We start from the raw sequence: 18,933 nt of genomic DNA on the forward strand, positions 1-18,933 counted from the left end.
GTGTGTGTGTGTGTGCAGATAAAATCTGAAATCTAGTAAGTTTTCTCCCTTGTGTGTGTGACTTACCGACAATGCTTCTGCTTTTTGTTGAGTGGTCTCTGTTAATACTAAAGTGTTTATATTCTACAAGGACTTTGCTGCAAAATTTATAATTTGTCATATGTTGTTTAGTATGTTCAGTGAGGTACATTGTGATTCACTTGATAGAATGTTGTATGCAAAGGTAATTGTAGTTTTCAGTTTGCTGTAGTGTTACATGTTACTACATTTGAATCAAAACTTGTTTGCTTCATGTTTAAATAGTTTTTAACAACATAGAATGTTTAAAATTTATTGTTGCACAATATTTTATATTTTATATTATTATAGTACATGTATTTATTTTATACCAAATTTGTAATCAAATACTTTAAATAAAGTACTGGATAATTATTTCAAATTAATTGTTGGTTACATGTGCATTATTGTAAAGCTATCTAACTTTTTGCTTGGTTTTCATTTGTATTTGTGTTATTCATTTAACATAAAGATTAGACTAATTGAAAGGTGAAAATTACTCACAATAAAATACAAATATTCTTCAAAATTTCATTGCAGTTGTTGCTAGAACATATCCTTCCCCATAAAACAAGAAAAAAATAGTGAGCTCATCTGAAAATCATTTTATAATGGAGATGATTTCTTTGTTTGCCATCCAATATTCAAATACTGAAGCGAGCGGCACAATGTGAAAGCTGAGCTGTTATGCTATACCCTCAGATATATCTTTGGAAAGAAAAAGCTTGTAGGTGACATTAATTGGCAAGCTATTTTTTATTCTACATCTACATCCATACTCCGCAAGCCACCTGACGGTGTGTGGCGGAGGGTCATATACCAAGTATTAGGCCATAGTACTAGAGACGCAGGCTATTAAGTGAATGCTCAATGTTTATCAATCATGACAAGCATTCTTGCATCTTAAATATCTAATTTAAACTCATGAATGCTAAATATCCATAATGTTTGACAGCAGACATAGAGATTAAGAAATGTATTGTTGTATTTTAGTAATTACTTGCGTTAACAGTGTATTTGCCATTTTAATATTCTCCTATTGAATTTTGCTGTGTCATTCAGAGGCTAAGTGTAATGCATAAGTTGTACAGAAAATTGACTACATGTGGAAAACATGCCTATAAATGGGTTATTGATAGACTACAGATCTTCTGTCACTTAACTGGAAGGTCACATTTAATGTGAAAGAAATAATTTTACTGATCTTGGTTACTGCAAAAGCATGTGGTGAACTGTAAATGGCAGTACATGTTAAGTAATGCAGTTAGGATCCACAAACTGTGTTAGAGAGCTGTGAGAACAAGGAGTTGTCTCATCTGGATATACTTTGATGAAAGTTATTAATTGCATTATAGTTACTTGTTTATAAAACTTTTTCATACCAATTCTTTATAAGGATGTGGAGGATCATTTTCAACTAGTTGTATATAGATTATTATTTTAGCATCAGGAAAGGGGAATGAAAGTAATGCTGAAGTGTTGCACAGTAGAAGCATTTGTTAGTCCTGTCTGTCCTGAATCGAAGACACAGAGGGGAGGGGAGAGAAGACTACAACATCAGTTACACTGTGGTAAACAAATCATAAAATTCAAGCTGTCATTACTTGTGATCAGTATTTGGCTCTGCAAGCAAGTCATTTCTGTACCCATTTCTTTCATTTCATTGCTTTCTTTTGGGAGATTATATTCATATGTGAGATGTAAAGGGTGTAAATCCAAATTCCACGATATCAGCTTTACGTATTAGTAGTACTCAGACACTGATCTATTGGTGGAAGAAGGGTGGCAGTCTTGTTCCAGCCGCTGACCAATTCAGGCAGTGTTAAATGGACATGCAGCATGTTAACACTTCCTAAATCAGCTGTGGGCTGGAGCACTTCTGCCGCCATTCTTCTACCACTGAAATAGTGTCTGGGTATTACAAATATGGTCTTCAGTTGAAACTGTGGAAATTGGAATTAGTAGACTCCGCATTGTCATATACCGAGTATTAACAATGTAGTAGTTGTCCTATACTCTGCGTCTTCTATATGTTAACTTTCTCTATGGTTCTTCATGATGCTGTGTCCTAACTGTAAAAAAGTTAACTACTACAACTCTCAAGCAGCATATTGCATCAAGTTGACAACCATTTATCTGATTCCTCTCACTTTTGTTCTCAACTTTTAATTTTGATAAGATTCAGCATATAATTAGCTAACTGTGCTTGTGACATACAAGGGGACCATCGGAAGTGTAAATAATGGGTTTTTATGGGTCTTGGATATGTTGTAGAGGGACATGCCCCGAGTATGAAGTTACCCGCTTTTTTAGTGACGGGCCTCAGTTTTCGAGAAAATTTATTTTGAAGTTCACGGCATGCAGTATACGCATAACATTAGCCATGTTCCAACCAAGTCAGCGTGGCGCAGCAGTTAAGGTCAACAGCTACCACACTGGAGGTACCATGTTCCGGTCATTTCCGTGTTTTTGCTTTTTTTTAATCAAAATAGTCCAACATTTTTCCATTTTATTTTACAGAATATCGACAGACAGTGTACATTGTGGGAAATTAGTAAGAAATATTCAATTTTGCCATAGTAATTTAATTTTGACATCATTATTACAAAATCTTGCTATCACCTGCATCACTTGCTATGCTACAACAGAAATCTGGATGATATTTGTCGTAAAAGCAACCAAAACTCAGTGTTTTACAGCACCAAGCACATTCATAAAAGCTACTGTCTTGCAGGGGCGCTGAGTTTTTAAGAGTGATACCAGAAAGCATTGTTCATTTACATTCAAAAAGGTTTCTCTTTCATCCGTTAACTTTGATGCGAACCATGCATATTTTATCACATTCCAAAAAGCTGGTATCCTGAATTGATGCAAAATTAATGAGTGTAGTTTTACGGAATCGTCTCTGGACACTATTGCTCTGTTGGTCTTCAACAAATCGAGAGCATTCTGAATTTTCTTCATGAAAATTTTAATCTGTCACTAAAAATATACATAATACATAAATATACAATAAAAGTGGAGTACACTTTGGTGGGATAAGTTTTACAGTGCAGGTGCATGCTTTCCTCTCATCCACGAAGATGTGATCATATACGGTCATATCAGTCTGCCCTCCCCATGTATCAATAATGCATAGAAATTTTTCTTGTCCCACATATGGAAGAATCACAGATTTTAAAAAGTGTATGTACACTAGTTTTGTGAACTTCCTTAATTCCATGCAGGAGAGTTACATTTTTAAATGTGAGGGTTAATTCATCTACTCTTTTCAGAACATGAGGGCCAAATTTTCCCGACTGTTGCTGCATGCATAAAAAAAACTTACAGTATCACATTTCGTGATGTGGTGTGTACTGTGCTGTGTATGAATGACTTATCTTTTTTAAATCTTTTCTCTGCATGAGAATGGTTCTCGCCCCCTTTCCCTATGAGGGATTTAATGAAAGCTGATTGATATTGACAGCCCGGTTGATCGGTGTTGATTACGTAGTCAAGGTTAAAATTTACCAATAAATATTTTCGTTTGTGTGCGGAATTCTTCCGCAGCTACTAATACTTCTTCCATTGTTGCACGTTCGTTAGAACTAATGAACTTCATAATCTTCCTTTGAATTCTTTACAGACGAATGGAAAAACTAGTAGAAGCCGACCCTGGTAAAGATCAGTTTGGATTCTGTAGAAATGTTGGAACATGTGAAGCAATACTGACCCTACGACTTATCTTAGAAGCTAGATTAAGGAAGGGCAAACCTACATTTCTAGCATTTGTAGACTTAGAGAAAGCTTTTGACAATGTTGACTGGAATACTCTCTTTCAAATTCTGAAGGGGGCAGGGACAAAATACAAGGAGCGAAAGGCTATTTACAATTTGTACAGAAACCAGATGGCAGTTATAAGAGTCAAGGGACATGAAAGGGAAGCAGTGGTTGGGAAGGGAGTGAGACAGGGCTGTAGTCTCTCCCCGGTGTTATTCAATGTGTATATTGAGCAAGCAGTAAAGGAAACAAAAGAAAAATTCGGAGTAGGTATTAAAGTCCATGGAGAAGAAATAAAAACTTTGAGGTTCGCCGATGACATTGTAATTCTGTCAGAGACAGCAAAGGACTTGGAAGAGCAGTTGAATGGAATGGACAGTGTCCTGAAAGGAGGATATAAGATGAACATCAACAAAAGCAAAACGAGGATAATGGAATGTGGTCAAATCGGGTGATGCTGAGGTAACTAGATTAGGAAATGAGACGCTTAAAGTAGTAAAGGAGTTTTGCTATTTAGGGAGTAAAATAACTGATGGTGGTCGAAGTAGAGAGGATATAAAATGTAGACTGGCAATGGCAAGGAAAGCGTTTCTGAAGAAGAGAAGTTTGTTAACATCGACTATAGATTTAAGTGTCAGGAAGTCATTTCTGGAAGTATTTGTATGGAGTGTAGCCATGTATGGAAGTGAATCATGGACAATAAATAGTTTGGACAAGAAGAGAACAGAAGCTTTCAAAATGTGGTGCTACATAAGAATGCTGAAGATTAGATGGGTAGATCACATAACTAATGAGGAAGTATTGAATCGGATTGGTGAGAAGAGAAGTTTGTGGCACAACTTGATCAGAAGAAGGGATCGGTTGGTAGGACATGTTCTGAGGCATCAAGGGATCACCAATTTTGTATTGGAGGGCAGTGTGGAGGGTAAAAATCGTAGAGGGAGACCAAGAGATGAATACACTAAGCAGATTCAGAAGGATGTAGGCTGCAGTAGGTACTGGGAGATGAAGAAGCTTGCACAGGATAGAGTAGCATGGAGAGCTGCATCAAACCAGTTTCAGGACTGAAGACTACAACAACAACAACAATCTTCCTTTGCCTGATTTTATGCTTTGGTTTAAATCATTTGACCCATGCCGAGTGGCCACCAAGTGAAAGGTATCAGATAAAAGTGGAACAACAGCATTCATCGCCCATTGCTGTAAAGTTCTGGCTGTCACCTGCTTGTGGAAGAAATATATTATTTTCACAAGCCAGTCTCTTTCTTACAATGTATTTGACGTGTATTTTGATATGATTTACCTGTTACAAATTGTGTCTCACATTGACAAATCGTTCATACATCTCACAATCGATAGTGTGCATTTATCACGACGAGTTCCACCTCATTTCACATCTCTTCCATCGATATAGCATTGATTTATGTTTTAATTGAGAGACACCACCTGCGACTATAAACTCTTTAGGCTCCATTTCGAATGAGCTACAGCAAGAGCGACCGCTGATTCTCTGTAGGATAGAGGCACATAATTTGCTGATTCATGTGCGAATTCATCGACGACGAAATCACCAACTCTCTCTACTCCTGTATGTTGCAAAGTAAATAGCTTTATATTATGACGATTCATCCACAAGAAGGAGAACAACTATACAAAGGGAAACTTACCACCTCATATTCGTGCACCTTGTCTTCTTAGTTGATGTTTATTAATTCATCGCTATTGATTATTTTATTTATCGTGTCAGAAGCAAACTAAAAAAACAATATTAGATACATTACTACATACATACATACATTATGGTTTATAAATTAAACTAGTCAAGAATGAAATAAATGATTAGGCACAGATTGTGTTGTCAAACATAAGTTAATTGTAATCTATACAAATCTATACAGTGGATGCCCAAAAATTTGCAACGTCCAGTGCACTTTGTGTAGCGTTTATGAGGTCCTCCATGGTGCACACTGTTGGCGGTAATGTGCATTGTAGTAGATGTGTTGATGTTTGCACGACAGCTCCGCAGTCACACTGGAGAGCATCCACCTAGGAAGCCCCACCTCTCCAGATTACTCTTGGATCTTGTGACAGAAGAACACAGGCGGTTGATTGATTTCCATGTGGACCATTTCTCTGTGTGGCCTGGGGGAAGAACTTCTTGCGGGATCAGCCACTCCTCCAGATGCTGGCATCTGACCTGCCATCTCTTCTCCCGGTGTTGATGTGGAGTGTCAGCGAGTGATTCTGGGCTGTGAAGGATGCTCTTTCTAGACACAAGTCTTTGCTGTGCTGGTTGGTGGGCTTCAGATGTTAATGCCTTCTTCATTTCACTCTGTGCTGCTGTATCTCTTCGGATGTCTGGGGGGGGGGGGGGGGGGGGGGGCTATGCCTGATAAGCAGTACAGTTTTTCTACAGGTGTGGCCCTTAGACAACCCTTAGTGATACGACATGTCTCATTCAGAGCAACATCAACTTTCTTTGTATGTGTAGGTCTGCACCATACTGGGCAAGCGGACTCAGCTGCAGAGTAGCAGAGGGCTAATGCGGATGTGCGCACTGTGTCTGGCTGTGCTCCCCATGTTGTTCCAGTCAGCTTCCTAACCACATTGCTCCTGGCAGCCACTTTTTGCTTTGTTTTTAAGCAGTGTTCCGTATATGTAAGAGCATGGTCCACAGTGACTCCGAGGTATTTTGGAGTCTTGCAGTGTTCTAAAGAGGTTCCTTCCCAATCTATATGCAAGGTTCTACTAACCTGTCTGTTTCGGAGGTGGAAAGCACAGGTCTGGGTCTTAGAAGGATTTGGTTTCAATTGATTGTCCCTGTAATAGGCAGTTAATTCTTTCAGAGCATCAGTTAGCTTCCGCTCCCCCCCTCTCAAAGCTGTGATCTTGTGCTGTGATTGCTCGGTCATCTGCATATATGAAGCTTTGTGTTCCTTCTGGTAACGGGTGGTCGTTAGTGTATATATTGAAGAGGGTGGGTGCCAGTACACTGCCGTGTGGCAACCCATTTTTCTGCTGCCTCCATCGGCTTCTTTGTCCTTGATATTCCACAAAATATCTTCGGTTCTGCAGAAGATTTCTAATTAGACAGGTTAGTTTGTAATCCTTGGTGAGGTTGTATAGCTTCAGCAACAAGAGTCTGTCGTTGACAGTGTCGTAGGTGGCTGAAAGATCTATAAACACCGCTCCTGTTATCTGCCGCCTTTGGAAGCCGTCCTCTATATGCTGTGTCAAATTCAACACCTGTGCTGTGGATCTCTTCCCTTGTCTGAATCCTGCCTGTTGAGGGATCAGTAATGGTTCTATCATATCTGTCATTCTTTGGAGGATCAACCTTTCCAATACCTTATACACAGGTGGCATAGGAGGGAGATTGGCCTATAGCTTTTGGGGTCATCCCGGTCTTTCCCTGGTTTATGTATAGCTATAATTTTTGCTTTCTGCCAAGATTTTGGTATCTGCTGCTCTTGACACAATTATTCATTAGCTTAAGTAGCCAGCACTTTGCACCTGGACCAAAGTTCTTGATCTGTTCACTTCTTATGTCATCTACCCCTGATGCTTTTCCGACTTTGCACTTATTTAGAACTGAGTTGAGCTCATTCAAACAGACTGGTCGAGACAGAATGTTTCCCTCTTGTTCGGGCTCCCTTTCCAGGGTTCGTCTCCCGATTTTACTGGTATGGTCAGGTTTATCATTTTTCAAAAGCTGGTGTGCGATCTGGTCTGCCTTCACATTTGTATGCGTATTGGGTTGGGAGGGATCATTGTTAATGTGTCGTAACAATCTGCAGGCCTTTTGACTACTTCTACTCAGCTCACATTCTGTCATCAGTTTAATCCACTGTTCTCTCTTCGCCTCAGAGATTGAGGAGAGAGTATTTTGCGCAGCCAGATAAGTTTCCTCGCTATAAGGGTTTTCTTCATATAGTCGATAGTATCCATCCAGCAGAGCAGCTGTTTCAGGTGTCACACTCTGCAGATACATTGTACTACACCCTCTTGGAATTGATGCCCAGGAGCAATGTTTGACAGTTTGAACGAAGCTGTCATACTCTTCAGGGATAGGTTGCACAGACTTAATCCAGCATCTTAGCAAATATTATCCAATCAGCTTTCTTGAAATTGTATCTCTGTCTGAAATTCACCTCCTGTGGCCTTATTGCTGGAAGAACTTGACACAGTAGTGGCCTGTTTTGCGTCTTTGGTATGGGCGATCACACTGATTTGGAGCAAAGCTGTGTGATGTCTTCACTCACAAAGAGGAGGTCAGGGTAAAATCCACGTTGCCACCTGCCACTGTTGAAGGAAGGGGGTAGCTTGCTGTCATGTATAAGAGATAACTGGCAGGATGCAGCCCAGGAGAGGACTGCCTCCCCATTTTCATCATCTTCAGAGTATCCCCACAAATGACTATGGCTCTTAAAGTCACCGATTACTACAGACGTCTTGCTGTTATGGAAGTTCCTGGGTGGTGTGAAGGAAAATGCAGCCGAAGAGGGCTTATACACAGAGGTAACCTGCAGTTACTCAGCTCCACTAAGATGACTCGATGTTATTTTCTACGGTGCAGTGAGCACTGATTATCTGAAACCCTGGTCTTACAAATATAGCACTTCCATACTGAGAGTGCGGTGTTTCTGCAGCTAGTTTCATGCCCGGTATTTTTGGTCATCTCTGTCGCTCATCTCTATGCGTCTCTTGTATACACAGGACGTCGCATTTTTTGTCACAGCATAGGTTGGATAACAGATGTTCTTTGGCTGATGACATACCTTCAATATTTATAAATATGATAGTTAAAGTAGGCTCTGATAAGGACTGTTTATTTACTCGCATGTTTGCTTCTGGTGTGAGAGAATCACACCGTCTAGGTATACCTAGACGCCCAGGGGACATCCGGATGTGTAAGGCTTAGTTGCCAGGACTCACTCTTCGTGGAGGCTTCCCTCATGTCCCCCATCGCTATCGATGATTCGTCTCTTGGCCAACAGGTCTTGTATTGTGAGACATATCTCATTGCCAATTGCAATTGAATTAGCAGAGATTGTGCTGGGTGGTGCCTTTGTTAGGAGATTTAAATCATGAAGCAACTTTCGGCGTATTTGATAACATTAGTGATTTCGCCTCTCAGTTGTTCATTCAACTCCTCTACCTCTGATGCATCTTCTTCTGACTGCACTTCTGTGGACAAACTTGGGTCGTTCATTTCACTGTATGCTTCGAACACACACGGCACTAACAATGCATTGCAAGCAACGGACATTGAAGACAAATGCAAACTAGCGGTTTAGGAGCTAGGTCACCGCCGTTTGTTTGACCAAGGCGATACATGTTCATAATTCACAGAGGATAGTCAATGCGAACACTGTGTAGTATGAAATTATGTCGCCATAGCGAAATAAAAGGCAGTGAACAAGGCGATACACTGTCACAATACACAGAGTTCGGACGGGATGTCCGCACGGACAGTCCGCTTTCTTTTTGACCAAGCCTACCCAATTTCACACAATTTACACTGTTGTTTATATACCTTAACTGCTGCACCATGCCAGTGTTATGCATATTAAAATTCACAGTGAACTTCAAAATCAGTTTTCTCAAAAACCAAGGCCCATCGTTAAAAAAGCGGGTAGCCCCATATTCAGGGCGTGCCCCTGTACAACATATCTGAGACCGTCAAAATCCATTATTTACCCTTCTGATGTCCCCTTGTTAGTTTGCTTGGGGTGTTTGTTCTTGTGCACCTATCATGCGGAATATAAAGGTGAACTGAGAAATAATAATTAATGTTATTTCAAAAGGTTTACAGCAGTCATGTTAAGAGTCATATGGAAAACGCCATGTGAATTTGTCAAAAAATTGTAATAATCATGTAACTGGAAGTTACTTTTAATGTGTAATGGGAGTAAGAACACACTCAGGGTTGCCACAGGTTCTGTTTAATGGGAATAAGAACACACTCAGGGTTGCCACAGGTTCTGGAAATCGGGGAATATCAGAATTTCAAACACGTCAGGAAAATTTGGGGGGGGGGGGGGGGGGGCTGGAAAATCTCATTTTTGCATCAGTAGATGAAATAGTTTGTTTACTGATGTGTCGTGCATCACCATTGGCTGGGCGCAGCTGAGTTCATGTGCCACTTGCCTACTGCCTTATTACTACTGCTTCTCTCCTTTCTGCCACTCCCCTCAGCTTGCAGTCAGTGCTGCCACCATTCCTTGCCACTAGCCTAGCAGCTGCTGACAAGAGACAGGGAGGCATGAGGAGTGGTTTGTTTGGGTCTGATTCTCAGAGACTGTAGATGCAGCAGTTGGAGACAGCAGTCACATGTGCATGAGTTGTGTGTGAGTGATTGTGTGAACCTGTGTGTGCTCTCATTTTCTGATGAAAGCTATGGCTGAAAATTTAGTTGTGAGAGTGTAATTGTCTTTTCTACATGCCTGTCTGTGGCTCAGAAGTAGTCTTTATGGTGAGTTGCTACCTATTCTCATTATTATTGATTCTCAGAGTATTTGAACAAGTTATCTGTTGCACGGAATAATCACTGTGGTCTCATTTCATCAACATGTTGTCTGTGGCTCATGAATAGCTGACCAGATGAGTGGATTTCCCCGACGGGCCAAAATCGTAGGCTGTTTCTACGGGTATCTGTAATGGATCGTGCCTGCTGATATGAAGCCATTCGGTTTCCATGAATGTGCAAACCCTGCATGTCAGATGTAGTCTCACAGATCTCTCTGCAGGCCGAGTCTGTTTGTGTGTGGTGTAAAGCAGCAGATTTTCATGGGTTATCCATGGGCCCAGGACTATGGTGCTCATCAGCATTCCAGAGGCCATGGGTGCCATCGCCATCAGGAATTGAAACTGTCTTGCCACAAGTACACTGTACTGTGTGGCATTTTATTTGTTCTAGTACATTTTATTTGTTCAAGTACATTTTGGCACTTCAAAAGTAATTTATATGTTGGAAAGTGTGGACTATAAGAAGAAGAAAATTGTGTCAGTCGCTGACAGTTTGTACACTATGTACTCCTAGATTTCTCGAAAGAAAGATCACAAAATACCTGTAAAGTAATAGATATGACATAGTGAGTAATAACTGACAATAATGAACGTAGTAGAACCGACATTTTACTGTGGTCACCTACAGTGTTAGTTTACACAATTCTTCCCTACCTTATACCCTTCTTTCAAGAGGCATATTTTTTCTGGGGTATTTCTGAAATGAGTGAAAGTATTTTAGATCTATGTTGCGACTCCAAGGAAATCCATATTTTTGTCACCAAATGTGTTTCGTTTTAGTGAATTGAAAAACATACACCATTTGGCCTGCTTTCTCCATCTAAAACAGTTCATTACAAAAGATGTTGATGGTTAGTACTTTATATATGTTTGCTCATATCAGTAAACATCATCTGCTTGCAAGTTTTTGTTAGATATTTCTTTATTTGCACAAATTGTTTCTTGTACCATAACTGCAAAGACAGACTGTCAACTTTCATTTTAACTTACCTTTGAGATGTCAAAATTTGTCAGGGAAAAATGCTAAAATTTGCCTGGAAATCAGCAAAATATCAGGGAATCTCACTTGGGGAAACTTGCGGCAACCCTGACGTTGGTATTCAGGTTTAGTAAATAATTTCAGTTGACACTTTTGCTTATACATTTGAAGAGTTATATACAGATAAACTAACATCTCATTTAAAGAGACAGCAAACATAGTGTGCTGTATGTTGTTCGTAAAGGTGAAGGAATGTTTTGGATTTGTCTGGGACTGTTTCAGAATAGTGTAACTTTTCTTCTTGCAGGCCAATCATTATAAAACAAAGATTTTACAGTACTCAAAATTTCATTGAATGCACCAGTGAAAATTTCATAAAAATCCATGCAGTTGTTTTTATGTGATACTTTCTTGAACAGGTGCATAAACAGAACTATTTCCCTTACCGTGTCTTGAGCCCTTCTTAATGTACAGATGTGTCAGTATCACTATTTCATTATGTACATAAGTACTTTATCGTAGACTGACTTTCTGCTAGATCGTAATTTTATGCTTAACTGACAGTTGTACCCTGGTTAAAGGTACCCAGCAGTCAGATCTGACAAAGACGATGTGTTCTGTTGTCTGCAGATTATTGGAGAAAAATAATTTGCAAGCTTCAAAACTGAGTATTGTAAACTATTTTTGTTTAAGAAGAGAGTTAATCCTTAGCATCCACCTCTTCTTTTTAATAGAAATACATTCTGAGTACAGAGACGCTACATTCAGTTAAGTAGGAAGAATTGTCAAGCAACTGAGCAGCTACAAAACTACATGGAATCTGAAACTTTAAGAAATGGTAGAGAATTGTTCCAGCTATTACGCAGAACAAGAGCACTAGAAAAATAAACCTCCAGAGATCACAAAGAAGAGGATAAGGTGGGCAACATTCCAAATCAAGAGAAAAATTGTGCGTGAAGTGAAAAGTATGCAAGAATGGACTACATCAGATGAGATATATATTTGCGAAACTGATGCTGATCCTCCCTCTATTAGGTGAGTAAGATTCCTTTAATCTTTGCTACAAATGTTATTTTCAGCTTCTACTTTCATGTTCTCATGTTGTTACTTTGTACCAATCAAAGCAATTGGTTGTTATTAATACTTATTCATATATTTAACTGGATTTACTGGTGGCTTCAGAAATTTGTGAAATTAGTATTTATTTTTTATGTGCTGCTACTAAACTACCACTCTCTTGAGGTTTCTCATATTGCATTGGAATTTTTGGATGCATTATTTCTTAATCATTATTGACAAACAAAGAAGAAAGGTATCTGAAAGGCTACATATGAGCAATATTTGTGAAATTGATGCAGTAAAATAAATAAAATAAAAATTCATGCACATGGTTCTTTTTTAGCTGAGAAAAGCCTCTCTCTATTGTCAGTAATGAAATACTTCTTTTTCATGCTACAGAAATCCCTCCTTAGGGTCAATGATAAAGTTCCTGCTAATTTTGAAATAGATCAGTTGCACTACTCATAGAACTTTTATCCTTGAAGAATGGAAATAAAAAATTTTAATGTGATTTTAATAAACTGGAAGATCATCCATTGTAATGTTCCAGAATTAATATTACTTATTAAAGATAATAAGGCCCACATAATATTAGGAAGAGAAAGCAGCAGAAAACTAAAGTGAACAGCATCAAAATCTCAAGTTCAGATTGGAATCTATATTGCAAGGATTGATCAAGCAGTGGAAAGTCCAGGATGGAATAACAATATGGAAACCATAGGTAGCTAGTTACATTATGGAGTCACAATGAAAAAATTTCAGCCTTTGGACAAAGTCCTTCTTCAGACACAAAAAACTCACTTAATTCTCCCAAGCACATCTCACATACTTATGGCCATCTTATAACCCTATGTGCCGTCAAAGGCTCCACCATTGTGGTTATGGACTGTAGGGATCATCTGACAGAGGGACTCCACCAGCTGTCAGATATGTCCACCTACAAGCCTGACAGTAGTGATCTCATTCAAAAATCCAACAGCATCTCCAGCCCCTCCTAAAATCTGTGGATTCATCCCAGACCTCTCCCTGGAGTCTTCCTCTAACTGCACTCCTACCTCCCTCCCCCCTCCCTCCCTCTCCCCCTCTATCCGTCCCTCTCCCCCTCTCTCCGTCCCTCTCCCTCTTTCCCCTCTCACCCCCACCACTTCCCACACTTATACTTTCAACGATTTTCCTAAAGTTCATAAACCCAACCACCCAGTATGTCCCACTGTCACTGAATGCTGTGCCCCCACAGGGAAAATCTCTGCTCATGGGACCAACACCTTCAGCCTATTACCTGTAACCTTCCTCCTATATAAATGATGCCAACCATTTCCTCCACCAAATCTCCACAGTTCCTCTTTCTTTATCACCCAGCAGGCCGCTTGTCACTGTTGATGCCATCTGCCTCTTCACTAAGATTCACAGTTCTCATGGCCTTACCAATATCAAATATCACCTTTCCCAGTGTTCCACTGAGCCCAAACCTAGAACCTAAACCTACAACCTTCCTGGTCACCATAATCAATTATACTGCGTCCCAGAATTACTTCTCCTATAAATGTATCTCCTACAAACAAATCTCTGGTACAGCAGTAGGTACGCAAATGTCACCATCCTATGTTAATCTGTTCATGGGCCGTCTACAGGAATCCTTCCTAACTGCCCAGATTACACTATCCTCCCCCGGTCCTCCTTGACCTAACAAGCCATTTTCCTTAATGTTGACCTCCATCTCAAGGATGGCTGCATCAGCACCTCCTCCACATCAGACCTACTAACCCACAACAATAACTCCACTTTGACTGCTGCCACCCATTCCACACAAAGAAATCCCTTCCATATGGCCTAGCCATCTGTGATCATTGAAACTGTAGTGACAAGTAGTCCCTCTCCAAATGTGCCAGAGGTCTCACTAAGGCCTTTACAGACTGAAATTAGTCTCCCAACCTTGTCCAGAAACAGATCTCCTGTGCCTTGTCTCACCAGTCATCTCTGATCCTCCATATACCCACTGTCTGGCCACAAAGGAGCGCCCCTATTGTGACTCAGTACCACCGAAGTCTGGACCAACTTAATCACATTCTCCACTGGAGTTTCAACTACCTCTTATGTGCCCTGAAAAGAGAAATATCTTCCCCACCCTCCCACAGTGGTATTTCGCCACCCACCCAATCTTTGCAATATCCTTATGTGCTGCGCCCCTCCTCTGAACTGTACTGTATTGAATAACATCAGGGAGAGGCTACAACCCTGTCTCACTCCCTTCACAACCACTGCTTCCCCTTCATGCCCCTCGACTCTTATAACTGCCACCTGGTTTCTGTACAAATTGTAAATAGCCTTTCGCTCCTTGTATTTTACCCCTGCCACCTTTAGAATTTCAAAGAGAGTATTCCAGTCAACATTGTCAAAAGCTTTCTCTAAGTCTTCAAATGCTAGAAACATAGATTTGCCCTTCCTTAATATTTCTTCTAAGAGAAGTCGTAAGGTCAGTATTGCCTCACGTGTTCCAATATTTCTACAGAATCCAAACTGATCTTCCCCGAGGTCGGCTTCTACCAGTTTTTCCATTCGTCTGTAAATAATTCCCATTAGTATTTTGCAGCTGTGACTTATTAAACTGATAGTTCGATAATTTTCACATCTGTCAAAACCAGCTTTCTTTGGGATTGGAATTATTATATTCTTCTTGAAGTCTGAGGGTATTTCGCCTGTCTCGTACATCTTGCTCACCAGATGGTAGAGTTTTGTCAGGACTGGCTCTCCCAAGGCCGTCAGTAGTTCTAATGGAATGTTGCCTACTCCTGGGGCCTTGTTTCGACTCAGGTCTTTCAGTGCTCTGTCAAACTCCACACGCAGTATCGTATCTCCCATTTCATCTTCATCTACATCCTCTTCCATTTCCATAATATTGTCCTCAAGTACATCACCCTTGAATAGACCCTCTATATACTCCTTCCACCTTTCTGCTTTCCCCTCTTTGCTTAGAACTGGGTTTCCATCTGAGCTCTTGATATTCATACAAGTGGCTCTCTTTTCTCCAAAGGTCTCTTTAATTTTCCTGTAGGCTGTATCTATCATGCCCCTAGTGAGATAAGCCTCTACATCCTTACATTTGTCCTCTAGCCGTGCCTGCTTAGCCATTTTGCACTTCCTGTCGATCTCATTTTTGAGACGTTTGTATTCCTTTTTGCCTGCTTCATTTACTGCATTTTTATATTTTCTCCTTTCATCAATTAAATTCAATATTTCTTCTGTTACCCAAGGATTTCTACTAGCCCTCGTCTTTTTACCTATTTGATCCTCTGCTGCCTTCACTACTTCATCCCTCAGAGCTACCCATTCGTCTTCTACTGTATTTCTTTCCCCCATTCCTGTCAATTGTTCCCTTATGCTGTCCCTGAAACTCTGTACAACCTCTGGTTTAGTCAGTTTATCCAGGTCCCATCTCCTTAAATTCCCACCTTTTTGCAATTTCTTCAGTTTTAATCTACAGTTCATAACCAATAGATTGTGGTCAGAGTCCACATCTGCCCCTGGAAATGTCCTACAATTTAAAACCTGGTTCCTAAATCTCTGTGTTACCATTATATAATCTATATGATACCTTTTAGTATCTCCAGGATTCTTCCATGTATACAACATTCTTTTATGATTCTTGAACCAAGTGTTAGCTATGATTAAGTTATGCTCTGTGCAAAATTCTAACATATGGCTTCCTCTTTCATTTCTTAGTCCCAATCCATATTTACGTACTATGTTTCCTTCTCTCCATTTTCCTACTGTCGAATTCCAGTCACCCATGACTATTAAATTTTCGTCTCCCTTCACTACCTGAATAATTTCTTTTATCTCATCATACCTTTCTTCAATTTCTTCGTCATCTGCAGAGCTAGTTGGCATATAAACTTGTACTGCTGTAGTAGGCATGGGCTTCGTGTCTATCTTGGCCACTATAATACCTTCACTATGCTGTTGTAGTAGCTTACCCGCACTCCTATTTTTTTATTCATTATTAAACCTACTCCTGCATTACCCTTATTTGATTTTGTATTTATAACCCTGTATTCACCTGACCAGAAGTCTCGTTCCTCCTGCCACCGAACTTCACTAATTCCCACTATATCTAACTTTAACTTATCCATTTCCCTTTTTAAATTTTCTAACCTACCTGCCCGATTAAGGAATCTGATATTCCACGCTCCGATCTGTAAAATGCCGGTTTTCTTTCTCCTGATGACGACGTCCTCTTGAGCAGTCCCCGCCCGAATATCCAAATGGGGACTATTTCACCTCCGGAATATTTTACCCAAGAGGACGCCATCATCATTTAACCATACAGTAAAGCTGCATGCCCTCAGGAAAAATTACAGCTGTAGTTTCCCCTTGCTTTCAGCCGTTCGCAGTACCACAACAGCAATGACGTTTTGGTTAATGTTACAAGGCCAGATCAGTCAATCATCCAGACTGTTGCCCTTGCAACTACTGAAAAGGCTGCTGCCCCTCTATCTGTATCGTTGAGGCACGCAAGCCTCCCCACCAATGGCAAGGTCCATGGTTCATGGGTGGATTCAGTACCATACTGGGACCAAAATGTAAGAAAACTGGCAGTAGACTGAAATATTGAATTCAATCTGACTGAAATACTGAATTCAATCTTTCGAAACTGTGTCACTGTGGAATATCATATGATGGTTCCTTCTTCCAGTCATCACACAAACTGTAAAAATACAGATATTGAAATATGTGATGATGGAACAGAAAGCAGCGTCAGCCACTGAATAGTGGAAAGACATGTGGACTGGATGAGTTAACCCATGAGATTTTACAGAGATTATGATAAAGGACTTGTTCCGTCTTCTAGTCATAATTTATTGTAGGTCACTGGAGCAACAAAGAGTCCCTCTTCATTAGAAAAAAGGCCAAGTCATATATTCAATAATGATCTTTGTAAAGTTGCAAATAATGAGAGGTCTATATTCCTGGCCTCAATGTATTGTAGAATTACAGAACACGTTTTATGTTCACATATACTTTCCCTCCTTGCTGATGCATTATTCCTCAACTGTCAAACACAACTAATTGGAAGTCCAAGATATCCATAAATCACTTGATGGTGTCCAAGGAATGCAAAAGGGTATTGAGGTTATATGACTTGGGGAATACAGAAGCACACTCATGTCTATGAAGTGTCCTCAAACAGTTCTTACACAATTTGCGAGTGACTGGGTAGCAACTTGTCATAGTGAAGATACAAGTCACCTGCAAAATGTGTGGGCAGAGAAACAGATGTACCTGATTATTTGATTGGATGAAACAATGGCATATATATTAGGGGAGAGAGTGACATAAGAGAGGAAATTGTGTTTGGTGAACTCCGCAATAAAAATCTGGGCAACAGCTCTTAGGTTGATGCCATGTTCCTCGACTTTGAGAAGGCATTTGACACATTTTCACACTGTTATTTAGTTAACAAAATACAATATTACTGAATATGGAACAACATTTATGACTGAATACAAGTCTTTTGTATGGAATTCAACGCATTGCTTTTAACTGAACAAAATCAACAGATCTAAAGCTATTATCATTAGTAGCTAAGAGAGTGTGACAGTGCTGTTATTGTTTAATAAATGTAATCTGCTACTGTTCAGTTAAACCATTAATGACAAATTATTGGAAACAGTAATTACTGTTTTAATACAGAGGAGCACAACACTCCAGATTTATAGTGGAATGACCTCACAACACACATTGTAGGCAAACCATTGGGAGAATCTTTCATCCACAAAAAAGTAGCTTGGAGAAACACTTGTTGACAAATTCTTGAGTATTGCATGTTAGTAATCCTAGGGAAGATACAATAAAGAGAGACATGTTTGGCCATGAGATTGCTTAGCTGACACAAGAATATTACTGATGCTCAACAAACTCCAATGGCAGAAGGACAAGAGAGGTATTGTGCATCATGGAGAGGCTTGCTGTTGCAATTCTAAGAGTGTATGTTCCAGGAGCTTTCAACCATGGTAATTTTGCAAGATTTATATGAAATGAAGTAATAAGTTGCTTGAATTTTCATGGAACATACACTTACAGAGCTATAACAGTCAATCAGTCAATGATACATTACTCCCATGCCACAGGGGTTGGATGAAGATCTTTCTGATGCTTTTGTGTTTATTAAATGGGTACAAGATGAAACTTGCCTGTCTGATGCTTCTCTGTTTATTAAATTGGTGCAAGATGAAACTTGCTGGACTTCTTTGGATCTTCTGCCACTTCAGTATTGATACTACTTGGTAAGTCTGCTGGACTGATAACAATACTTAAAAATCAATCAAATGAAGACTATGCAATTAAATGTGGGAAACACTGACTTCTGACAATAATTAAAAGTGCATATGCTGTCCTTTGGTCGAATGACATTACTTTATAGCTTTGCTGCTGTTTTTGTTTTCTCGTAGTTTTTTGGTTGTCACTTGTTTACTTGCAATTGTGAAAATGCGTTCTTGAATCCCGAAAAGAGAATCAGTATATTTGGTTACATGAGCATTGGTTAATTATTG

At 39.7% G+C, this 18,933-nt stretch overlaps 1 protein-coding gene across 11 annotated transcripts in view; it reads left to right on the forward strand.

Moving 5' to 3' along the window:
* Window positions 1-18,933, forward strand: part of LOC126358278 (modifier of mdg4-like) — a 342,870-nt gene that overhangs the window by 207,143 nt on the left and 116,794 nt on the right. Inside the window, exon 6 of one of the 11 annotated variants that reach the window (XM_050007549.1) lies at window positions 12,058-12,219. The exons of the other annotated variants lie outside the window; for them this stretch is intronic. Coding sequence (XP_049863506.1) covers window positions 12,058-12,095 — 38 coding nt within the window. The 3' untranslated portion in view covers window positions 12,096-12,219. Of the gene's footprint in view, window positions 1-12,057; window positions 12,220-18,933 lie in introns of those variants that run through there. 11 annotated transcript variants of the gene reach the window in all.

The sequence above is a fragment of the Schistocerca gregaria genome, chromosome 1 (assembly GCF_023897955.1).
Source record: "Schistocerca gregaria isolate iqSchGreg1 chromosome 1, iqSchGreg1.2, whole genome shotgun sequence".
Taxonomy (NCBI): Eukaryota; Metazoa; Arthropoda; class Insecta; order Orthoptera; family Acrididae; genus Schistocerca; species Schistocerca gregaria.